At 38.9% G+C, this 26,267-nt stretch overlaps 1 protein-coding gene across 6 annotated transcripts in view; it reads left to right on the plus strand.

Moving 5' to 3' along the window:
* LOC136147245 (signal recognition particle subunit SRP54) overlaps positions 1–26,267 on the plus strand; it is a 68,127-nt gene that overhangs the window by 34,620 nt on the left and 7,240 nt on the right. For 3 of the 6 annotated variants that reach the window (XM_065906557.1, XM_065906556.1, XM_065906555.1), the window contains 2 exons: positions 2,288–2,383; positions 3,431–3,954. In XM_065906557.1, the coding sequence (XP_065762629.1) occupies positions 2,288–2,383; positions 3,431–3,522 (188 nt within the window). In that variant the 3' untranslated portion in view covers positions 3,523–3,954. The other 3 variants (XM_065906559.1, XM_065906558.1, XM_065906560.1) reach the window with 3 other exon arrangements.

Consider the following 26,267-nt stretch of genomic DNA (forward strand, 5'->3'; position numbering starts at 1 on the left):
GTTATGTATGTATCATTGTTTAGCACAAGTGCATCTTTGTCGGATGTTTAGGCTGATTGATATATCACTCTCAGTTCTGTATCAGTATCAGTTCTTGTTTCAGTTTCTGTTCACTCCCATGAAGCCAGGGATTTTTTCTGTTTTGGTCAGAAACATAGGAGATGCTGAGTAAGTTTGGTAATAATTCAGTATTTTCCAATTTAACGGTCAGTTTTTCAATATGTGTTTTAGAGTACTCATATTTAACATTTCTTCGTACATTTACTAGTTTGAATTTTCTTGGTGAATCCCCTCTTATTTAGGTTTCTTGTCCTGTTTATTTTTTCCCTTATTGCTTTGTAATAACTCTTTAAAATTCTTGGATTATATCTGCAAATATTTTCCCCAGTTTTTCATTTGCCTTTTCATTTTTATATTTTTAATTAAAACTGAAGTTTTCATTTTTAATGCAACCAAATCTTTTGGTGTGATTTCTTTTATGCTCATAAAAGCCTTCCCCATGTTGGTACCACAGTGTGAAAGTGTTAATCACTTAGTCATGTCTGATTCTTTGCAACCCCATGAACTGTAGCCCCCAGGCTCCTCTGTCTATGGAATTCTCCAGGCAAGAATACTAGAGTGGGTAGCCATTCCCTTCTCCAGCATCTTCCCAAGCCAGGGATCAGACCCATGTCCTCTGTATTGCAGGCAGATTCTTCACTATCTGAGCCACCAGGGGGGCTCTGATACCACAGTAGTCACCTGGGTTTTCTTCTCCTCTTTCTGGCTTTTTTTTTTTTTTTTTAGATTTTACTTTTTATCCCACCTAGAATGTATTTTGCTGTGTATCATCTAAGGTAAAAAGATGTTTGTTTTTTCAAAGAGTTAAAGTCAACTGTCCTAGCCCTGTCTTTAAATTTTTGTCTCTATCTTAAGCACTATTAAAGTGAATTCATTATTTAAGAAATACTGATTAGGGAAGCTTCAAAGATGAATAATATCACTGAATAGCTTTCTAAAACAGATGAGTATTTACATATCACCTTTCGTCTTTTGACAGTTTCCTTATTTTTCTTGCCTGCTATATCCTGTTTTCTTCTTTGTGAGAAAGGAGAAAAGTTAGACAAACTTGTTTAAAATTGGTTATATTTCCTAACACCACATGCTATTTCAGATAGTGATTTATAAATACATTAAGTCAGTTTAACATCTTTCCCAAATGACGCTGACTGTTCATGATAGAGCTACTGCAGAGCCGTTGGTCAGATCTTATCTAAGGATTGACTGCTCAGTAAAGGCACAACCAGATGAAGTGGGCAGTGAATTTGGTGCACATCCTTGTCACACCAAAGCCTTAATAATTTTTTGAAGTTTTAAGTCCTCAGAGACAGAAACTTAAAATGAATCACCAGTGGTCATAGAATTCACATCTTCCACAGATTTATTAATTATGAAACTTGAAAAAATTTTTATCATGTTTTATAAAAATGTATCTTCTTTCATTCGTAGTTCTTAATTCATTTAATTTATTCATATTAGCCAGCCTTGATCAGAGAATCAGGGTCAACTTTGATTTGAATTTTCACAAATGTTCCTGAGAAGTACCAGAGTTAATGTTTCTTTGAAATAAATAGTTTTGCTGAAGCAAGCTCTACTTATTCATTGCTGTTGCATCAATGATCTCTTTGTCTTAAGAGAACAGCAGTTATTTTCTAAAGGATGCTTTTCTCTCTTCTGCCCCATTGTGCATCTCTTTCATTGGTTGCCTTTTTGGTGTAGAATCTCACTGAGTGTGTAGAAATTCACTGATAAATGGAGTTTCATTATATTTTTTTCTATTCCCTGAAGCTTTTTATTTATAGTAACTTCTTAGATATATACATCTTGAGGTTCTCTCAGACTCATTCTTTCATAACCATTTATCAGTCTTCCATTCTCATTCCCAGTTAACCCATATCTTTAAAATTTTTTGTTCAGCATTATACCATATCACTACTAAACAATTGTTACAGCTTACTGTTAATAACCACTGGATATGGTTTTTGCTTATAGTGGCTCATTTCACAGGTATAAGTAAAAGTGTTAAAAAATTTTAGTCCTTAAAAGCCTCTTAAATGTCCCTTAATATTGAATTTCACTTTTTCTTTCTCAAAAATATATGTGTAATTGGGACAAAGATTAGAAGGGAATATGTACAAATAGAAACAATTGTGTTAGAGTAAGATTATAGGGTTTTTCTTTATATTTACTCAATTTCTATGATATCCTGATTACATTACAGTCTATACTGACGCAAAAATTTTTTTAGGTGGTGACATGTCTAAGAATGTGAGCCAGTCACAGATGGCAAAATTGAATCAACAAATGGCCAAAATGATGGATCCAAGAGTTCTTCATCATATGGGTAATTACAAAGTTGTTGCCAGTTGCTAATGCATGGTTTAGTTTATAAGGGTTGAGTTTTAATAAGCCTTCTGTTGTTAATCGAAAATCAGATCAAACAGCGTATGGTGGAAAAGGCCCATCTAATTTCTAAGTGGAATGGTTGTGATAGTGTTGTTTAAGCTGAGGTTTCATTCACTCCCCTGCTGCTGTTTGTGATTTTTGAGCAAGCTACATAATCATCTTTTCAAAAAATATATATATTTGGCTAAACACAGGGTCCTAGTTGTGGCATGTGGGATCTAGTTCCCTGACCAGGGATCGAACCCATGCCCCCTGCATTGGAAGCACAGAAGTTTAGCCACTGGACTACCAGGGAAGTCCCAAAATTGTATTTTTTTTTTTTTTTCATTTCGTGGCCATGTGGACCACCTTGGACTACCAGGGAAGTCCCTAATCATCTTTTGTTAATGCTTCTTCTGGTGACTTTTTGCCTTAGTTTAGAAACTGGATAGTTTTAGTGATAAGACTTTGGAATTATGTAACGATTTTGAAAACCAAGTTCCATTTTTACCATGTAACCTATGAAAAGTTCCTTAACCTTTCTGAACCTCACTTTCTTGTGTAAATCACAAGTCATATCTTGTCAGGAAATTAGTACAATTCTGGGCATATAGTAGATATTCAATAATGATGAATTGTTTTCTTACTTGAAGTCCTGTGCATTAACCACCACTCCAGTTTATTACTATTTATAAGACTCAGACTTCCCAGAGGAAAATATTTTTGTTTCAATTTACTGACTCCCTACTGTGTTAGGCACTGTTTGTTCTAAGATCTTTTCATGTAGTTTGTATTCCTCATAACAGGATGAAGTAAGTTATTTATTCTCTTTTATAGATGAGGATACTGGTGATAATACAAATTTTTATGTACTTCACGGCTGGTGACCAAATTGCAGTCAGAACCCAGTATATTTTTTAGAAGTTTAAGTACTTAATAGGCAAAAGTAGCAGATGTTTCAAGTTCTGTATAATAATTATCTGATTTTATTCCACTCTCACTCTAGGTGGTATGGCAGGACTTCAGTCAATGATGAGGCAATTTCAACAGGGTGCTGCTGGCAATATGAAAGGCATGATGGGATTCAATAACATGTAAAGAAGATGCCTTAATATAAACTGACTCTGTTGATTACATTATTTGCTGAGACCTCAGAATTTCCCCTCCTTTTTGCAAATGGGAAAAAAAAAAGTATTTTTCTTGCCTGTCTTGCCCCCTTTCTTTCTCTTGTCTTTTCCCCCCTCCTTTTCTTTTTCTTTCCTTTCTTTTTCCCTTCCTCCCTTTCATATGGGAAGAATATATGGTTGTTGTGGAAATCATTATATTTTTGCTTTAGATTTTCTTTTCTGTTAGTTTCAACCATCATAACACTTCTGAAGTTAAACAAATCATGATGTAAAATTTTAGTACTTAAAAGTTTTTAATTGTCTCAAAGGCCAACCATTACCTTTGTAAACAGTCCTGGTCAGTAGTTACATGATGTCTCAATAAAAGTGCTATACAATAAACTTCAAAGTCATTATAAGTTAAGGGGTTGTTAACTTTCTTTATGCTTTAAAATGACCAATGTATCATGTTAAAAGGCAGACAAAAAGATAATATTTAAAACTGTTCCCAGAAGTATACCTTTGTTGGGACACATGATAGAGTAACCTAACCGTTAGTATTAGGAATTTTTGTTTAACTTGGAATAATTAAGATAATTTTGCCATAGAAAATCTTAACTCTGACATTTAAGTTGAAATTGTGAATTTGGTTAGAGTTCACAATTAAATGTTTTGTACATAACTTTCATTTTTTTTACCTCATATTTTTGAAGCCTGAATGGCAATATTTGATTTTCTTGCAAAGCCAATTTTGTTATGTTTCTTACATACCAAAAATCTGCTTGAAGAAATTGATATACTTTGATGATAATAGCTGATGTATAGATCTCCTAATGGGAATATAATTGCAGATATTAGGATGTCATTATTATATATTAAAAATAATGAGACCATAACAAGATTGACTTGGTTGTTGGTTACTTTGGATTGCTGTACAGTTCATTTAAGAACAATGATAAGTTATGTAATTAATTTAAAACACTAGCATAATTATTATACCTATTCATTATTCACATCGTGAAGATAATAGATACACTGTTATAACAATGTATTTTGAACTAGGATGAACTGATCTTCTGGAGAAGGAAATGGCAACCCACTCCAGTACTCTTGCCTGGAAAAGCCCATGGACGGAGGAGCCTGGTAGGCTACAGTCCGTGGGGTTGCAAAGAGTTGGACACGACTGAGTGACTTCACTTCACTTCCTTCACTCACTTCATACTTTATCACTGGAGAAGGAAATGGCAAACCACTCCAGTGTTCTTGCCTGGAGAATCCCATGGACAGAGGAGCCTGGCGGGCCATGGGCCATGGGGTTGCAGAGAGTCGGACACGACTGAAGTGGCTGAGCACTCACGCACTGATCTTCAGTGAAGAACTGATTTATAGTAGTAGCAGAGAGTGAAAAATAGCTAGTTTTCGTAGTATTAATTTTTTATGTCTCGAGTGTTTGAAAAAGATCTTAAAAGCCAAAGTGTCTTCAGAAAATACTTACATAGAGAATGCAACTGATTTTCTTATTTACTTGGGTAAAGATTTTATATCCCACTAAATCATTTTCACCAGATAAAAACTTTAATATCCCTATGGAATATTTGTATACTCTGTAAAAATTATGTATCTTTTCTTTTGCATGTCATCACAAGATCCAGCTACAGAAATTTGACAGTATAGAAAATACAGTTCTCCAAATTATTCTTATTAAACTAATGCATGCTACCTTTTCTGGGCATGCATTATTGTGATTTCTATCCTCAGGGACCACTTTTCCATTTTGACCAAAAAAAAGAAATGAGATACGTGGCCAAACTTTATGGATTGGGGCATTGTTTTTAGCATTTTTTGTGTCTGATGCAAATTATCTTTTTCAGAAGCAAAAGTAACAGTGGCAAAGGCCAATAAAAGTCCAGAATATGTCATTCAGCTTCTGTTTCTCTTTCCTCATCTATAGAACGAGGAAATTGGAGATGCTCTGACTCCATTAATGCCTCAACCTGGCATCTTTTTTGTTACAAAAGCTATCCTTCAGTTCTCTGTTTTTATCAAAGTACTGATATTTTGAAAGCATAAGTATACTAAAATCCTTTAGTAATCTGAACAAATTTCCTTTTATCTTTCACTATTGTTAAAATTAGTTTCTTAGCTTTTTGATATATTTTCTATTACCAACTTAGAGCACTAACTAGATCTAATATCATACAACATTGGATTCTTCCTGGATTTGATTATAATGTTATGTAAATATGTACAGTATAAAATTAGATATAATTTATTTTACTTATAGTGCTTATGTAATTTTAAAACAAAAACAATATAATTATCAAAAAAATTATAATACCAAGAAAAGGCAAATTAATAATTTAATGGATGTCAGTGTTCTGAAAGTATCATATTTGTTGGCATGTAGGATATAAGGTGTACACAATGCACTGAAACTTTATGGAGGCATTTTTTGGGGGGAAAAATTACTTTTCATTATATAGTAAGAGTGATTTTTAAAGTGCGTTACATAAGCCATTATATTGTTGAAATAAATACAGTATATCAAAATGTGAGAAGTCCTAAGTTCTGATATGCAATATTATACTAACCTTGAATAGAAGTATAGTGCACGTGTCTAAAAAGAAACGTATTATTATCAGAAATACTGATAAAGACAAGGCAACAAAACCAGTAAATTTACTAGAACTAAGGTCTTATATTAATATTGGTAAAATTAATATATTAATACCTATTATCAGTGAATGTAGAGGTTAAGTAGCTCTAGTACATATAAACAAATATTTTGAGTAAAAAGTGGAACACAGTGTTTAAATGTGAAGAAATTTCAGCTTACTAATTGTATGCAGTAAAAGCAAGTGTTTTATTATAGTAAAATAACAACCACAGAATTTGAATGAGCTCTAATAAAAACTGTTGTCAGTGAGAACCATGGCTAAATAACAACGAAATGTAAGTCAGTTTTGGTCTTCTTAAAACCTGGCAATAATTATTGATAAAGCCAAGTAAATTATCCTATTCAAAACTAGAAAACCATCACCACAGCTCTTATCTGTTCTGTTCATTCCTGGCATTCACTGGATTGGAAACAGAGTCATCTTCAAAATTCTGCTGTAAACTCCAGCTGCTGTGTTCTGAACATTAAGCTATTGCATTACGGTTGAACCGAAATACCTTCTTTGCTTCTGAGCCACGAGTTATAAGAATGATGAATCTGTATCTCAAATTTCGGGGCATTAATTTAAATTTTACTTCTAGATCACCTGTATAGTCTGTGTCTTGTTATTGATGTGATGTGAAATTTGCTATGACTTTTCCCCCCACACTTTGTCATTAGGGGCAGATAACAATTTATCTGTGCTCATTGTTGAGTAATTGCTAACCCAAGACTCTAGTCCCATCTCTGCTGACCTCTTGTCTGTAATATGGGCATACTGCATACAAGGTAATTTTTGGATACTTTGAAAATACAGATTGTAAGCTAGTGGTACATTTCCTTTGGTAATATTCATTGTAAAGCTAGTGGAACATTTCCTTCAGTGATATTAATGTGGTACACACAAGCTCTTGAATTTGGCAGGCCTGTGTTCCTGCTTGCAACTCCCGTTACTTTTCTCTTCATTCAGAATCATTATTTGAAGTGCATTTATATCCTTTAGCTTCATTTGGCCTAAAGTGTTCTCTCATTAGCCTTAAAACAATGCATTTTTTGGTACCAGTTGGATCATAAATGGAAAAACAATCAAGTTGCACATCAGCACGTGTTTGTAGGAGGGATAACGTAGATGAGTGACGCTAAGAAAACCCCTGTGTGAGGCCTGAGCATCCTCTGCCATGAAGACTTGCTTCTCAGAAGCAGAAGTGAGTAATATCCTATGACTGTGATTTATTTTTCTTAAGGAACACATGAAAAAGTTTTGTGACCTTCCAGGGAAAAGTCCCATATCTACATCATGAGCAGATGTAATACCTGCATATCTGCATAATTTAGGAATCATGCTTTTTTGCTTTTTATGATTTTAAAATAGAATGTAAGAAAATAAAGAGGTAACCCAAAATAGGCTAAGAGTTAGGTATATTCATGAACCCATAATTTCTGACTTTGGGAATCAATTAAGGGGTTCAGCATTTTATTTCTGGCAGAAGTGGTAGTATAAGAAATACCCACCTGTTTCTTGACATTCCATTTGAAAGGAAATAAAGGGAGTGTGAAGCCCATAAATTGACATCTTTGTTTTTTTGTTTCTTGTTGTTTCCCAAGAATTTGGATTGGAAGGTAAATTTGTATTTTATATACAATTGGCTTATCTAGTTCATCTCATCTGTTACTAGGGAAAGGTATGGTTTTCTTAGTCTAGAAAAAGTATTATTCTCAGGATTTTTTCCTTTTGACACTGAGCCAACATCAACAAATTTATAGAGAATTCAGCAAAAGTTCAACATGGGCAGAAAACCTGGATGTCCTCAGTATCAGTCATTTATGCTGTTGTACCGTTTACATTTCCCCCTTTTGCCTATGATTCTTCCTGGAGAAAACATCACAGGAGCAACATCTAGTCCCACAAAACTGGAGTGGCTTAGTTGTCTGTTCTGGATTTATCATATCCCTCAAAGCGGGGGTTGGGTGTAACAGTCAACAAACGGATCAGGAAAATCATTGGCAGCATTGTGATACTGTGCTGCCTCAAATACAGTGATCTGTGCAAACCTTAACCCAGCAGAAGAATGGTTAGGTATAGATGTAAACAATTTAAGCAAGTGCTTTACCAATATACAGAAGCTAAGTTACTAACAGCAATATCCCAGTTTCCAAAACAATTCTGAACCAAGTCCAATATTTAAGGGTGATCAGCTGAACAGATCAAACATTAGGGGAATGTTAAGGGAATCAGAATAAAGCCAAGTGAGTTTCTTTTATAGGACTTCATTTTGAGTTTCTAGTCGGACACGACTGAGCGACTGAATGAACTGATACCAAAAATATTTATCCAAGTACAGCAGGTGGTGTTTAAGATAGCATGAATATTTCCATGTTCTGCCAAAAGGCAGTTCAAGGCAAATCAGTTATCTAATATAACATGAGTGAGTTTAGAAAAATTTTTTGGTCAACTTAATGCTATAACTGTGACATTAGCTATGTCTGCTGCTTTGGCAGAGAGATTTCAAACCATATTGTCAAGGATTCCAATTCTCCACTTGGGGAATAAAATTCTTAGATAGTTCTGAAATCCCTTAAAAGAGATCTCTCAGCAGAGGTGGGAAGTGTGCTATTTGGTAATTTCAGGAGAACTGAACACAATCAAAGGGGCCAGTAAAAGCCCTAGGGCACATTTAGAACCTGGGGTTAGGTGGTGGTGAGGCAGGACATCTTCCAACCACAAATAGATGCACCCCACAGCCAGATGGGGCACAGAGAAAGGAGTCAAAGTGAAATTAAATCATCGGTCAGTTATATTTGAGCAGCCTAGAAGCCTTCCTTGTAGGAACATGCGGGGATCATCATGAGGATATGTTCTGTTGCACAGCAACGTAAAGATGAGAGCCAGTGTTTCTCGGTTCTATTGGAACAAATGTTCTAAACTCTTGGGTTTTTGTCTGATTCTGTCGACCAAACAGGAAAAGAGCTGTGAATCCAAGTAGGCAAACATGGTATGCTGGGAAAATAGTTAATTCTATACAGGATATGGTGGAGGGATATTAATAAGATTGGAAATAGCTAAGGCAAGGGAATCCCATTGTTTGATGAATGAGCCTGGGGTTCCAACAGCATAGTCAACAATCTGTTAGATTTCCTCCAGGGGCTAGACTTTGGGAAATGCAGACTAGGGCATTCTTCCAGGCGTAAAGGTTCTGGGTGGGTTTTAAGAAAGAAGAATAACAAGTGAAAAAACTATCCAAGTAAAAGCAGTCATTTTAATATAAAGAGGAGAAACGGTGGCTCATGGCCTTGGTTAAAGAAAGGATACTAAGCTGAATAGATTAGTTGAATGGCCAAAAATTGGAGCTAGAGGCTTCTTTCCAGGAGAGTTCTGACAAGATAGATGGTTTTCATAGAATTACCACCAATAGAAGATGCCCACTGTATGTAGTAAGGTAAAGAGTATTAATAAACCTGAAGCTGCAAGGAGGAGACCCCAAAGTTCCAATTCTCCAGTCATTCATAGTCGAATTTAAGTGACCAAAGGACCTGGGTCACTTCCTTTAAACTTTAATTCCAAGCATGCACCCATGCATGAAGATTTTCACTCCCAGATAATGTGTCTATAAGGAGAAGAGCAGAAAGTTGCTGTTATCAGTTATTACATACTGAAGGAGATAAAGCAACTTTGTGATGATAACAATTAGAACAAAGAAAAACAAGGAAGACTTCATTAATAGTGGTCATGGAATATACTGGCCTAACCTGAATCTTGGGAGAGTTGTCTATGTTGGGTGTCATTTGCTTCAGTCAGTCAGTTTCAGCTTTAAGTCTCCAACTGTTTCAGAAGCCCATTCAGGTAGGGAAGCCTTTTTCAAACGAGAAACACGAATCTAAGAATCAGTGCCTTTAGGTTTATTGGCACAGAGCACTTCTGTGCCAGTAAAGAGTATCTGATCAAGTCCCTTCCACCTGGGCTGCAAGAAGTCCTTTAAAAGGCTTTTCCAATAAACACAGTCCCCTGGTTGTAAATTTTGGTATGTGAGTTCTTCACCTCCTGGGAGTGCTTTACTGTGTAAAGGTTTTTCAACCAGGTGCTCATTTTTCTTTAGAGTCTTAATGAGATTTTGGCAATAATGTAAAAGATATCCCTTGACTAGAAGGGGCTTGAATAACTCTTGAGTCAAGAATTGTGAGTCATCAAGTAATTATGTCAAATGGTAACAATTTGTGTCTTCCAAAGGGTATAGATCTTAAGTTTAATAAAACCATGAGTAATAATTTAGACCAAGGAGACTGAAAGACTCTGAGAGTTTTGCCAATTGTGGTTTTTTTATATATATATATTTTTTTTACTTTTTTTTTACAGACCGTTTTTTTATATTTTTAATTGGATAATTGCTTTACGATATTGTGTTAGTTTCTGCCATATATCAACATGAATCAGTCAAAGGTATACATATGTCCCCTCCCTCTTGAACCTGCCTCCCACCTCCCACCCCACCTCACCCCACCCCTCTAGATTGTCACAGAGCACTGGGTTTGAGCTTCTTGTGTCATATAGCCAATTTCCACTGGTTATCCATTTTACATATGGTAATGTGTGTGTTTCAATGTAACTATTTCAGTTTATCCCTCCCTGTCATTCCCTGTGTCCACAAGTCTGTTCTCTCTGGCTGCATCTCCATTGCAGCCCCGCACATAGGTTCATCAGGACCATCTTTCTAGATTCCATATATATGCTTTAATATGTGGTATTTTTCTCTTTCTGACTTACTTCGTTTAATAGGTTTTATGTTTATCCACCTCATTAGAACTGACTCAAATGTGTCCCTTTTTAATGGCTGAGTAATATTCCATATGTTTTCATTATGCTATTAGTTCTTTTGGCTTCCTGGTGGCACAGTGGTAAAGACTCCGCCTGCCTATGCAAAAGACACAAGAGATGTGAGTTTGATCCCTGGGTCAGGAAGATCCCCTGGGGGAGGAAATGGCAACCCGCTCCAGTATTCTTGCCTGGAAAATTCCATGGACAGAGAGGTCTGGCAGGCTACAGTTCACGGGGTCACAAAGAGTTGGACATGACAGAGCAACCAAGCACATACGCACACACATTAGTTCTTTCCATTTGACCAGAGGATTGAGGCTGATCGGTACAGCAGAAACGTTGTAGGCCAGACTTCATAAGCAACACTTGGAATTTTTCTAGTGCAATGGTACTTTTATCATATAATTCCTAGAGAAGTCCCCACGTGAGAATAATCCCTTCCAGTAATGTTTGGGCCACTGCAAGGGTGGCTGCTCGTCTGCAAGGAAAGGCTTCCATTCAATGACAATACGTACAAACCATCACAAGAACATATTTGGATCCTTGAGAGGGAGGTAGCTGGCTAAAATTCAGTTGCTGGATAGTAGAGGAACCAGCAGGTAAAGGAAAGTGGCCTTGAGAAGATGAATAGGTTTTGGTGGGTTATACCTCAGACAGATCTGATACCGTTGACATATTTGAGCTGCTACTATGGGAGGTCTCTCAAAGTATTGTTTCCCTCAGGCTATCATTTTATCAATTCTTTAACGAGTTCTTTCCTGTATTGACTTTAAGATGGTTTCTTGAGCGACTGCAGAAAGAGCAGGATGGTTGGTTGGCCCATACCAAAGCCAAGGATGCTGGTCAAACGGGCATCCTTCAGAAGCCCATCACTATTCTTTCCTCACTGTAGCATGCACTTTCCCGTTTCTGATAATATCCTTTAAATCTTGGGTGTCCTTCCAAGTAGTACACAGCTAACTTGGTGTGAACAGTGACCAACAGAAGTTTCTTTATGAAGCCTGAGTCTTGTAATGCTGCAGCCTTAGCAACTCTGTCAGCCAGTCTTCAGTGCTGTCTTTGGAAGGCCTGGCACCTTAACATCGTCAACTGTCATGCAGCAAGATTGCATCCACCAAAGCGTTAACAAAGGGGCCATTTTCAATTTCACTTCCCCCGCGAGCTCAAGAAACCTCTCTGTTTCCAAAGCATTTCAAAGTCATGAGATACTCCCCACACATAACTGCTATTGGTGTAAATGTTAGCACATTTGCCAGAGGCTAAAGTGTGCAGGGGCAAGTTAGTGTGTGTGCTTCAACTTGTTGGGCTGAAGAAACGAGGGGCAGAGCATTGGATTCTATTACAGTGAAGGCAGTAGTGACAGCATACCCAGATTTCAGTTGTCCAGCACTATTTCATAGATACAGCAAGAGAGGTCAAGCTTGTCTAAGGTGTTTGTTGTAATCTGGATGCAGACTAGTCAAAATATCAACTGTGGTTATGCAGTCATGTGAGGTCTTATCTGTTGCTGATGTTAAGTGGGTAGCAGGATTTAGGGCATTACCATAAGACAAAAAGACATTTGGAGAGAAAAACAAGATTTCACAGGATGTCAGTCAGTGAGCAGATAAGAGTGTGTGTGGAGTGCCTCAACCAGTTAAGGGACAAAAGTCCATAAGGGAGACCCCAAAACTGTCCATTCTATAACCTGCAGAATGGCAGTGCTGGCTGCTATTGCTTGGAGGCAAGGTGAAAGATCTTGACCTACAGGCTTCAACTGTTGGCCCTAAAAGTCAATAGATCTCTGTTTTCCCCCATGGGACTGAATGAGCCCTCCAAGGGTGTTTCCTGTTATTAATAACTTTATGAACAAATAGCAGAAAGGGAAGAAAATAGTTAGCAGGGGCTAACTATAAAATATGGCAGGGGCTGTGGCCAACAACATTTGAAGTTTGAAAAGCTGATTCAGCCTCATTATTTCAAACGAGGATTGGGCCTCTGCCTTTTAGCAGGGAAAAAGGTTTGTGCATACAAGAGGAAATTAGGAACCCAACTCTGCAATAGCCTGTTAGTCCAAAAAAGCAACTCAGATGGCACTTGGTGGGAGGAAGTGGGAAACTGAGATGTGCCCTTGATGCATGACTCAAGTAACTTACCTGGGTTTGAACAAACTGGAACTTTCTCCTTGAGACTTCTGCCTTTGTGTGCTAGCTGAGTTAGAAGGAATAGGCTGTCCTTGAGGCATGATTCCTTAGAAGCAGAGCACAACAAAAGGTCATCAACATATTGTAGAAAAGTAGAGCTGTGGGCAAAATTCACACTGGCCAAGTCTCCTCTCACTATCTGTGAAAAGTAAGTAGGGCTTTCTGTGTAGACCTGAGGCATAATGATCCAAGTATACTGACGTCCTTCCCAAGTAAAGGCAAACAGGTATTGGCTATCTGGATGGACAGGAAGGCTGAAGAAAACACTACATAAATCTATAACTGTAAAGAACTGTGTGCTCAGAGGGATTAAATTGAGGATGCTGTGAGGTTGGGGGCTATGGGGTGATGTGGTATGACTATACTATTTATGGCTTAGAGATACTGAACAAAATACCAGCCTCAGGAATGAGACTTGCCTGTGGGAAAGACTGGTGGGCTACAGGGACTGGTGTGTGGGATGATCAGTCTCTTCTGCAAGTGTGCCTTGACAGTCGGATGAAATCCTTCAAGGGCCTCAGGCCTGAGAGAGTATTGTCTGAGGTGAGGCAAAGGTTTATTAGGATCTACCTGGATCTTAATTGATAGCACCTAGTCAATAACCTCAGTCATGTCCGACTCTTTGCAACCCCATGGACTGTAGCCTACCAGGCTCCTCCGTCCATGGGATTTTCCAGGCAAGAGTATTGGAGTGGGTTGCCATTTCCTTCTCCAGGAGATCTTCCAACCCAGGGATCGAACCCAGGTCTCCTGCATTGTAGGCAGATGCTTTTACTGTCTGAGCCACCAGGGAAATCCAATCAATAACCTCAGATATGCAGATGACACCACACTTAACGGCAGAAAGTGAAGAACTAAAGAGCCTCTTGATGAAAGTGAAAGGGGAGAGTGAAAAAGTTGGCTTAAAACTCAACATTCAGAAAACTGAGATCATGGCATCTGGTACCATCACTTCATGGCAAATAGATGGGGGAACAATGGAAACAGTGAGATACTTCATTATTTTGGGCTCCAAAAGATGGTGACTGCAGCCATGAAATTAAAAGATGCTTGCTCCTTGGAAGGAAAGTTGTGACCAACCTAGACAGCATATTAAAAAGCAGAGACATTACTTTGCCAACAAAGGTCCATCTCGTCAAAGTTTTGGTTTTTCCAGTAGTCATGTATGGATGTGAGAGTTGGACAATAAAGAAAGCTGAGTGCCAAAGAATTGATGCTTTTGAACTGTGGTGTTGGAGAAGACTCTTGAGAGTCCCTTGGACTACAAGGAGATCCAATCAGTCCATCCTAAAGGAGATCAGTCCTGAATATTCATTGGAAGGATTGATGTTGAAGCTGAAACTCCAATACTGTGGCCACCTAATGTGAAGAACTGACTCATCTGAAAAGACTCTGATGCCGGGAAACATTGAAGGTGAGCAGAAGGGGACAACAGAGGATGAGATGGTTCAATAGCATCACCGACTTGATGGACATGAGTTTGAGTAAGCTCCGGGAGTTCATGATAGACAGGAAAGCCTGGCGTACTGCAGTCCATGAGGTGGCAAACAGTCGGACACAACTGAGCGACTGTCTGAATGAATGTGTTCAATATTGTTTGAAGAGGTAGACCATAATGTAGAAGGAACAGAATCTAACAAATCCTTGTGATGGGGAATCTCAATATCAGGACAAGAGTTGGAGGTAGACTCTGAGGAGTCAAAATAAAAGTGTATTTCTCCTTTTAGGGAAAAGGAAATATTAGTGTGTAATTTTTCCAGGAGGTCTTGGCCCCCAAAAGTGTACAGGGACAGAAGTAACTAATGAGTTACCTGAAAAGAACCTATCTTGAAAGGCAAGGGGGCCAACTGACTTACCTTCACAACCGTGTTTGGAACTCACACCATTTGGACCATTCTGGCACTCTAAGGAAGAGGGTCTGAAGGCTGGTGGGGTTCAAGACACAAGAGTGGTAATATCCTCAGCTCCTATGAAAGAAGGTCCAGCTCTCCTAGTGGTGTTAGTGGGAGTACTGGAAAGACTCCAAAACTTTTCTCAGAACTTCATGAGTGTTTGTTTACAAAAGGGAGGTGCTTTTCAAATTTCTCAGAACGTTCATGAAAAGGGTCCGAGAGAGTAGCTTTGGGCTGCGAATAAGGCCTTCTTTTTAACTTTGGGTAACTCTTCCAGTGGCCAGGCTGATTATGATAGTGGCAGGGACCTAGCCTTGAAAGGAACCCTGGAGAGAATTTTGGTCTTTCTGTTGAGGTGGCTGCTGAGTGGCAGTGGTCAGATGCTGCATCTGCAAATTCATGATTTTAGTGGTCTTGCATTTCTGTGTGTAGGATTGTTTTAGAGCGATTATTCGCCAAATTCACCAAATCAGGAGTGGCCACTGCTTCAAATCAAAAAAGTGCATTTTAATTTTTAACACCTTTTAAACATTTTTTCTTGTGCATGACTGATTATGAAACTATAACTTCCTATTTGAAGAATGGGATAACGTTAAAAATATTCTTTACTAAAATATATATGTAGCTATGTCAAAACCATGAAAAGTCTTGTTTTTTATCTGATGGCACTCCTGGTTATTGAATTTTTGTTTTCCCAGCCTTTCATAGAAATAGGTATAACTAAATTTACCTTTTTAGCTCTACATGCATCATTAGATAACTAAATTAAGGTAACAGTTATATTTTCAAGTAAATTATAGTAATACCTGAATTTATCTTTTTGTCACAGGTATACAATATAACTTATATTACAAAGTGAAAGAAAGATTTAGAATGTTGTTTTGCTGTCTACTTTTAGTTGACCTATGACAGTCTGGAGATAATGACAAAAATGTCAATGCCCCAAATAAAACCATGAGAATCTCTGTGCTTTTCTGTTTCTATAAGTTGTTCTTTTGCAAAAGACTGCTCTTCAATTGCATATTTGTGTTAAAAAATAACTATTCTAGATCATCTTGGAATGTGGCTTGTGTTTTGAATTTTCAGTAAAATAAGAAATGTACTTGTAAACCATAAAAACAAGTTCTGTGGCTGGCAGTGAAAATCATGATTGGATGTTTAATTGGCAATTTGCAAAATAAAATCATGTAATTATAAACATCCCACTAATTTTTTAAACTATATAAGCTGTTTATTACCCTTCTTGCCAGTTAACAGGAAAGGGATTTTTGAATACATGTAATGTAGAACAACTGGCTTGTTTTTGACAGCCAATCCATGGAGCCTTTAACAACTGATTCTTTATTTTTCTTTTCAATTTATTGCAGTTTGTTTTTGCTGTTTTGGATTGTCTCAACCCCTTCCTATTGCCACTAGACAGCACTTGTGTGCCTTAGCAACAATAGATTATGCATTTCCATCCAATTAAAAAATATAGATGGTTGTCAAATAATCAGCTTCTGTTTTTAAGGTTTTCAATTTGGTTTTTAGGTCACCCTAGTTATAGTCAGGATAGAAAGTATACAAGAATATTAAGCAGAAAAAGAATTTTGCATAGGAGAGAAAGGAGTAACTAAGATTGTAGCGATGTTGGGTCTGCAGACACAGAAGATGTGCTAGGCCATAACTTTGGGGAGTATTTATGAAATTTGACTGGCTCGAAAATAGAATTCAAAGTATCAAAGGAAGCTCCTCTTCATGACCAAAATAGTGTATTTTATTTTTGACCTCTACAACTGGTGAAAACTGCATGAAAATTCTCATACTAAAAAACTACAATAAAAGACCACTTACCTGGAAATGCTCCAACTAGGAGTAATGCAATAATGATTGCAATCATAACTTTTTAATTTGGTTGAACACTGGGAAAAACTGTAAAAGTCTGAAAGATTCCCTCTTACAAACATACATACACCTAAATAGATAATAAATTATTCCTTACATTTGTTTGTAAGGAATTTGTTGTAATTTAGAAGCTTGTTACTGCCCTTCGCTCTTCTTCAGGTCTCACTTAACTTTTCTAGTTACATATAAAGTATTTCATATAGGTGGAAGCAAAATTCGCCTTCGGGGCTCTTATTTCAAGGTATCTTGGCTAGATGGTCATCCATAAAGAAATGGAATATATTTTCAGCAATCACATCTCACCACAAGTCTCTGAAGCACACTACGAAGCTGCTCATATTTCAGCAGTACTGAAACCAAGGTCTGGGAATGACTGCCCGGGATGCAGTTGGTGAGCGGCGGCGTGAAGATCCCGAAGCCAGGCTGCCGGTACAGGTACGAGACATGACGTCACTGGTGGTGCCAGGAGGCGAGCTCCCGACCTGGGCCGGGCCGGAAACGCTACTGCAGAACGCCCCGCCCCACCTCTTCCCGCCTCGCCCCGCCCCGCAGTTGTGCAGTCTAGGCCGTTGCTGGCAAAGCCCGGGGTGCCGAGCAGATGGGCGGGGCGCCATTAACCCCGCCCCACACAAGCCCCACCCCAAGGCCTCCCCCGCCCCGCCCCTCCCGCCGAGGCGTGGCGGGGCGCGGCGCTAGGCGGGCCCTGCCGGTGAGTCCCATTTCCTGACCTCTGGCTCGGTCCGCAGCTGGGCGGGGAGTCGGAGGATGGAAGTGGGCTTATCGGCCGTAACCTTGTATCTCGCCAGCGCCAGCAGTCCTGTGGCGGCGACAACGATGGAGCGGGAGCCAGCGAACCGTGCGGAGGGCGAAGCCGTGAATGCCTCGGGAGCTGCGGCCGCCGCGGCGTTCAGGGAATCGGCACAGCAGGTAGGTGGGGCCGCCCAGGGTCGCGACAGCGCCGAGGCTGAGTGAGGCCAGGGAGCCCCGCCTCCTGTCTGCCCAGTCCGCCGCCTGCCCTTTGGGCTTGCCCGGCCTTCCTTCGAGCAGGCCGTCCGCCGGAGGTTCCGTATGGAGCTCTTCTTCACGGTGTCCCTGCCTCTTGAGCATCGACTGGAGGGAAGGGGCGAACGCCCCTTCAGTCGCGGCGCAGCTGGGCAACCCCTCCGCTGGCAGCGCCGCAGACTCCGGGGAGGCCTCGAGTGTCGCGGGGTGAGGTTGCGGCTTCGGGTCTGCGGTAGCTAGAAGGAAGGCGTGTACCTGAAAGGCTGTCCTTGGAGTAGCTGGAAGCCAGGTGACGATGGCTGCAGTCACTTCTCAGTCTCTCCTTTTGGGAGCGCCTTACTCGGCATCTGCCCTATGGTTAGCAAATAGCAGCTAGGTTTGGAGAAGGAAATGGCAACCCACTCCAGTATTCTTGCCTGGAGAATCCCATGATCGGAGGAGCCTGGTAGGTTACAGTTCACGGGGACGCAAAGAGTCGGACACGACTGAGCGACTTCACTTTCACTTTCAATATGTGTTTACAGGCTCCCCCCACCCCCATTTAATCCTTATTACATGTGCCCAAGGTGTACGTTTATCCCCATTTCACCAACGAGGTAACTAAGGCCCAGAGCTGCGCTGCCCAATAGACATAATGCTATCTGCATTATAAGTTGTATTTTCATTTAAAAACTAAAAAGAAACCAGCGAAATTAATTTTGATATTCTATTTAGCCCAGTTTGTTAAAAAAAAAAAAAAAAAAAAAACCTTAACATGCAATTTATATGACTGTTACCACTGAGATATTTCATTGTCTGTCTGTGCTAGTCTGAAATCCTTTGTGTATTTCAACACGGCTCTGCTTGAACTAGCCAGGTATCAAGTGAGCCTTAGCCACACGTGGTTAATTTATGTATTGAATAGCTTAAGTTTAGAGCATTAGGTAAGGTTTGGAGGTTTGTTTTGTTTTGGATTTCGTGTCTGAAATAGTAGTAGGATCTTTGGCCAAGTAAAGCTAATGAAGGAATGCCTTTACCTGAAACCGACTTGGGTGCTCAGTAGTGTGACCAGTCGTGCTCAGTTCTTTGGGACCCCATGGACAGGCTCCTCTCTCCGTGGAATTTTCCAGGTAAGAATACTGGGGCGGGTTGCCATTTCCCACTCCAGGGGAGAGACCAGCCCCGGAGTACACAGTTTTGATGTTAAAAACCTGAGTTGCTTCTGTGTAAAATCTTGCCATCTTCAGTGAGAGCAGAGCATTTGAGTGGCTTCATTTTTAAGAATAACTATCTGAATGTAAGACATTACCCCCAAACTACAGATTCCTGGAGAATGATGCCCAAATGTTTGTTCTAATGTTATAAGTAGTTTGCATTAACAAAAAGTTGTCCAGAGACTAGACTATATATGGAGTTGTTTTTTCTCCTGCTTAGGAAGAGGGAAGGTAACCTGCAAGAAGCAATTCAGGGTAACGCTAAATGGTTACAAAGCCACTTGTCATGTTCAGTTGAGTCGAGACCTCTTGGTGACAGGAGGTGTACTTGAGCTGACCCTTTTAGTCCATAGTGTTTGATGTGTTTTCCATTTGATTTTACCTTCTGTTACTGGAATTGTTTTCATCACGATTTCAGCTTTGAACCTCTCTAGTAGCAAAGTATACATACCTATACTGATTTACCAGATAAATGTTGTTGGAAGAGAGGCTGTTTGTTGCAACTTAGTACTGTTATGTTATTTTTGCACTCTTGGTTAAAAAAATAATAAAGTGAATATTCAAACGTAAAGAAGGCCCATAGAGCAAAGAGGAAAAAATCATAGGGATCCTCCCATCGCCCGTTTCTCACATTCACTTTACCCAAAAGTAACTGTTAGGTTTCTGGTGTATTCTTTCTGGGATTGCCTGTGCATATAGAATCTTGTTATACACAAGTGGGTTTATATATACACACAGTTTTCTAACCTTCCTTTGTGCTTTCTCATGCACATTCCTATAGCAGAGATGTTTCCGGGAAACCCAGATCTATGCCCCGTTGACCACAGTAAGAGGGGAGAGGCCACTGAGGTGGAGACTTGGGTGGAAGGAAAGCCTGCCACCCTCTGCTTGTCAGAACTGAGAAATCCCAAGGGCCATGTCGGGAAGGAAGTAGGAGATAGGAGCTTGGGTCTGTGTTCAGAATTAGGTTTCAAACCAGGCCAATTCAGCATCTTCTCCGACTAGACTTTTAAGCAGAATCTCAGCTTCAGTATTATTAAAGAAGTTAAAATTTCAATACTAGTTGTTCATTTGTTTAATTAGCACCCTTGCTGCCAAGCACGATGTGCCAGGAACTGTAGGCTAAAGGATGTAGCAGTGAAGGATACACGCTGTGCCTACTTCCATGTTGCTGATCGCCTCTGTGGGGAAGATGATGCAGAGTCAATTCCAAGCGTACTACATGTTTTTAAGAAGTTCTGGGTACTATGAGAGTATATAAAAAGACAATTGCCATTGAAAAAAGGCCAAGGAAACAAGATAAGCAGATGTAAACAGTACGGTTAACCATAAAAGATAATAAAATGTTAATTGACATTGCAGTTCATAGTTTCCTGGTGTTAGAAAATTGTTTTGTCAGATCATTGGCATTTGTTGAAATGGAGTTTGTGTAGTTGGCAGTGACAGTTTTCATACCAGCAGGCTTATTGTTTATCTGTAAAAATGAAACCTTTGCAAATTCAGAGACTAGCTTTCATAATTGTTGGAAATTTTGAATCAAATTATTTTCTGGTTGGTTTTACATATCAGTATCTTCCTTAACTAACTCCCGCCCCACCTCCTTGCCAGGCAGAGGTTGGAATCACATGGCATAGGTTCTTTCACAGATTTTTTTTCTACTTGATAATCTGGTTCCTTAAGATGAGGGATTGACAAACTATAGCCTGTGGGCCAGATCCCACCAGCCACTGACTTGTATAAAGTTTTATTGGAATATAGCCCATTCATTATGTATTGTCCGTTGCTGCTTTTGCAGAGTTCAGTAATTGTGGTGGAGATTACATGGCTCTCAGGGCCTAAAATATTTACTTTCTCTCCTCTGTGAGAAAAGTTTACTCATTCCTATTTAAGCTGCTGTACCTAAAGCTTGGGTTTTATTGTATCAAAAATGAATATTAAAATTTTAAAAGAAAATTTAAATGAAAATCTCTTTAATAAAGATCTTTATTTGGAATGTGATGATTAGAATAAATAAAATGCCTTTTGAAATTGCGTATTATGTATAGAGTATTACTCAAAGTTCTGTTTGTACTTAACTAACTTTGGCATTAGAATGAAAAAATGTGAATCATGTTTTAGTCTTCCTCTTTGTAGCTTTTTTTTTTATCTTATTGAAAAAAATATAGCCAAGAGTCAGTTAATGGAGTTAGTAGATAAGTTTATACCAGTTATTATGATCCAGCCAGAGTGTTTTTATTCATTAAAGCTGTCTGAAGAAGACAAAATAGTTAAACCAGTGAGAGACACCCTTTCTCCTTTGCCTGTGTCTTAGAAAAGAAGACTTAAACCAATGAGAGATTGCTAGAGGGAGAATGAAAAGCTTCTTCAGCTCTGATGGGGGTGGGGTGGGGGTGGAATAAGGCATGATGATGGACTACAAAAGGTCTCATATCTGTTCATGGACTGGGACTGGTGCTTTAGCATCAGATCCACCCAATTCATATGATGACTGGAGATCTAACCCAGCTCCTTTGACTTTTCCTTGCCTGTAAAGTCTTGGTCCAAAAGGAGACATTGGTGTCAGGATAAGCATAAACCAAATTTCATGTGAAGGGGGAAAAAATGAGATTGGGTGGGAATGGCTCACCATGCTCAGGGATTGGTGATAGAAGAGCGATGGTGTGGGTGGGCCATTTGTTGTCCGTCTTATTTATGGACACTGTAGAGGGGTGGTTTTCCTTTACTAAGGACTAGCATGTATTTGAAACCCCAGGACAGCTAGGGAGAATTGTAGTTTTGTTTTTTCCGGTTATTTTATGGATAGGCCATGTTGTCAAGGTTTTTATCTCCGTTTGCTCTGTATCAGTTATAGTTGCTGTCAGTGATGTTCACGTGAGTCGTGGAACAATGCATGGGTTCTTTGGGTTGGATGTACCTGGATTCAAATACTGGCCTATGACTAAACTTACCTTTGGAAAGTGAAGGAAAGAGAAGAACCATATCTGTTTTCTAAGAAGGACTTTAGAGGGTTAACAGGAAATAATTCATAAGAATGAAGTTACTTATACTTGCATAACTGGGCAATTCTGGGCAAGCCCATTATTTTATCAGTGCAACTCCATCTCTGTGCAGGTGCAATTCAAAAATCTTTTCTTGGTTTGAACAACAATCATGGGTTTAAATTATGTGTTGGCATATCTCCAACCATAAGAATCCTTATGATTTTGCTCAGTCACATATGACCTTCTGCAACCTGGTGGACTGTGGCCTATCCTGAAGTGGGTTGCCATTTCCTCCTCCAGGAAATCTTCCTGATCCTGGGATCAAACTCGTGTCTTCTACATCTCCTGCATTAGCAGATGGAATCCACCTGCCAATGCAGGAAATGTGAGTTTGATCCCTAGGTCGGGAAGCTCCCTTGGAGAAGGAAATGGCAACCCACTCTAGTATTCTTGCCTGGGAAATCCCATGGACTGAAAAGCCTGGCAAGCTGCAGTCCCTGGGGTCACAAAGAATCCTTATAGAGGATGAAATTTTTGAACACTGTACTCTCCTGGACAGTCCCACCACCTTGAAGTCTTAAGCATGGTAGTCATTTTAGGTTTAGGTTTAGGTTTAGGTTTAAATTTGAACCAGTAATACATGAACATGTTCTCATCACGAAAATAAAACAACAACAAAATACACAAAGCATAAAAAGCCCACTTGACCATTCCTTTACCTGTACCTCCTTCTCCGTCTTTGTACCTAACCCGAGGGGTAACCAGTGTTGTCAGATTTTTCTTTACAATTACTTGTGCTGTGCTTTTTTGAAATCTCTTATTACGAAGGTACAAGAGAGGCTTTCTTAGGAATTTAAACTTGGGACAAGATGGCAAGGAAAAGCTCTTCATCCTCTCCCACAAAATGTGTTTGCTCTAAGTTTTGTAACGTTGGCCGTATGTATGGGGTAAAATTAGTGTTTCCTTAGAAATGAATTTTGGATATAATTAGAATTCCTTAGACTATTATAGTTTTAAAATTTGTAAAAATATTTTTACTATCAGGAAAACTGTTGTCCTGTATATATTAGTGACTGAGAAGTCTGGAAGTTCTTATATAGAACACTGATGGCCTGTTTTCCAGATTTGGTTTACAAATGGGTTTTATTTGGCCTGCGGTGCTTTAAAGTTTTTCAATTTTAATGTATTTAGTTGGGGCATGCTTTTGTTTAAAGCTCTACTTTTCATCTATAGCAGTATTTACTCATTTTTGGAACCTGCTTGGACCTAAAAGGCATTTGAATTTGGGACTTCCATTTTGAGAAAAGGAGAGGTTCAGAATTAAGCCGCACTGGTTTTGGTTTGCTCACACATAGCTTAACTCAAATCTAAAGGCTTTCCAGGGTTGTCTAATACAAACTGTTTTTTTATACTACATATCTAACCTATGTATATCTATCTGTATGATTTTCCTTTGATATTGCACATTAATTCCTTTATAATTCTTTAAAATTATTGATGTCCAGCAAATCTTCACATATTATACAGCATTGGAATTGCTATGACCTGAAGTGTGCTGCTTGATTTCTAAGCTTTTGACTTAAAAAGTTTAATTAGTTAAGTTTTATTTTTTAACCTTGGTGGTGAGTGTGCAAGAGGTTTGCTTTATTATTCAGTTTGTTAAACCCTTCATTTTTGCTGTTGATATTCTTTTGTGTGTGTGACCTGTCTTATTTTTTAAAAAACTGTTTATAGACTGGCTTATATTTCTTTATTCCCTAAATAAAGCAACCCCAAATATTTTTTGTTGTTGTTATATGGAAGAAAATTGATCTCACTTGAAACTCTCCTTTTCCTGATTTATTATTGATATTAGATGAGTAATGAAAGAGGCTTTGAAAATGTAGAACTGGGAGTCATAGGAAAAAAGAAGAAAGTCCCAAGGAGAGTCATCCACTTTGTTAGCGGTGAAACAATGGAAGAATACAGCACAGATGAAGATGAAGTCGATGGCTTGGAGAAGAAAGACGTTTTGCCTACTGTTGATCCGGTAGGTGTGATACTGATGATCCTTTTGTCAGTGGGTTTTGTTCTGACTGATTTGTTTCCCTTAAGTACTGAATGGAAGGAACCTCTTGAGGTTTAAATAAACTATATCTGGTTATAACATTGTGTTATGATTTTGGTAGAAAGCAGTATTTTTACACAGTATGGCTGGACCTCTTTCCTATCTTGAGTAGCGTGAATAGTTTATTTTTGAGAGTCAGAAGTTTTTTGCCAGCATGGATAGGTTTCTTTCAGATTTACTTCACTAAGCAGAGTGCTTGAATTCCTGTCCCTTGTATTAAATATTATACCACTGATGGTTGTCACTTCTTTTTTATATCGCCTCAAGTTTTGATTTGAAGATAGGAGTCTATAGTTCTTAACTCTGTGTTCCTCACCAGCTGAACTTAAGAATTTCTAAACTATAAAAGATGTGACTATAAAATTATGATTAGCTGTACATTTTTAAAAAGGGAATGTTGCCCTTCTAAGTAGTCATGTTGAGAGTTCAGTTGCTGAAATATTTACTGACTTTCTAAAAGGTACTGTTTTAGGTGCTGGTGATATAACAATGGGCAGTGTAAATTTATGCTCTTACACCAGTAGACAGAAGGGTAATAAACAATATATACTATAATTATCAGACTCCGGATAGTTCTATGAAGAAAATGAAGCAGAGTAGCAGAATAGAGAATTTTTCATTTAGATTTGGTTTAAAAAATGTTATTACTAGTTTTTCTTCAGATTTGGTTCTAATAAATAAATTTTAGTTACTAAAAAAATCAGAACCAGATTCTCTATTGTAGCAAGTATTCAAAAGACTGTAACACAGTATACTTTGAAGGCAGTTCCAAATGTATGCAGAATATTGTAGAAGTGCTTCATGCAGTGGAAGAGCTGTTAGGTGGAGTGTTCTATAGATGTCTGTTAGGTCTGGTTGCTTTATAGTGTTCTTTGTCTTCCGTTGCCTTGTTGATCCGCTGCCTAGTTGCCCCATTCATTATTGAAAATGGAGTGTTGGAGTCTCCAACTGTTATTGTTGAATTGTCTATTTCTCCCCTCATTGCTGTCACTTTCTTTTTCCGTCTATTAAAATTTTCATTTCAGTTATTGTACTTTTTCAACACCAGAATTTTCATCTGGTTCTATTTTATAATTTCTCTTCATTGATACTCTGTATTTGATGTGACATTGCTATCATACCTTCCTTTATTTCTTTACGTGTGTGTGTGTGGGTGGGTGTGTGTGAGTCGCTCAGTCGTGTCTGACTCTTTGAGACCCCATGGACTGTATTTCACTAGGCTCCTCTGTCCGTGGAATTCTCCAGGCAAGAATATTGGAGCGGGTTTCAATTCCCTTCTCGAGGGGATCTTCCCGACCCAGGAACCTGGGTCTCCCTCACCGCAGGCAGATTCTTTACCATCTGAGCCACTAGGGAAGCCCTATGGTTTCCTTAATTCTTTGAACATACTTATAAAGGCTACTTTGAGTTTTTCCTGTTAAACCCAACATCTGGTCACTCTCACAAGTAGTTTTGTTGTCTGCTTTTTTATTTTCTTTCCAGTGTATGGGTCATGCTTTCCTATCTCTTTGCATGTCTCATACTTTTTTTGTTTGAAACTAGACATTTTAGATAATATATTATAACAACTCTGGGTGCACCCCTCTGCCTCCTCCCAAATCTCCACTCACAGGGTCTTGATTTTGTTGTAATATTTGCCTGTTTATTTGTCTAGTCAGTTTATGGGTTCTTTTAACGAATTTTGTTTCCTCCTCACTGCTGTTCTCTGCTTCAAATTAACTGATCAGCTACAGCTGATCCTGTATCTTGATAGAATTGAAGAATTTCTTCCTAAGTACCTTTTACCAAAATCTTCACTGATTTTGAGAGTACCCTTAAGCTTGGACTTTTCCACTTCTGTTGCAGATGAAGTCAGTTCACATGGGCAGAAATTAGGAGCAATCTGTCTGATGGCCTGCTTTTCCTCCTGGGCAGAATCCCTTAGGTGGAGCTCCAGAGTTGGGGGGTCTCTGTGACCCCCCTACTTCAGGAACTGAATGTTCAGTTGAGGCTGGGAGTGGAAGCCTTAGGTCATGGCTCATCTCTTCTG

The sequence above is a fragment of the Muntiacus reevesi genome, chromosome 15 (genome assembly GCF_963930625.1).
Source record: "Muntiacus reevesi chromosome 15, mMunRee1.1, whole genome shotgun sequence".
Lineage (NCBI taxonomy): Eukaryota > Metazoa > Chordata > Mammalia > Artiodactyla > Cervidae > Muntiacus > Muntiacus reevesi.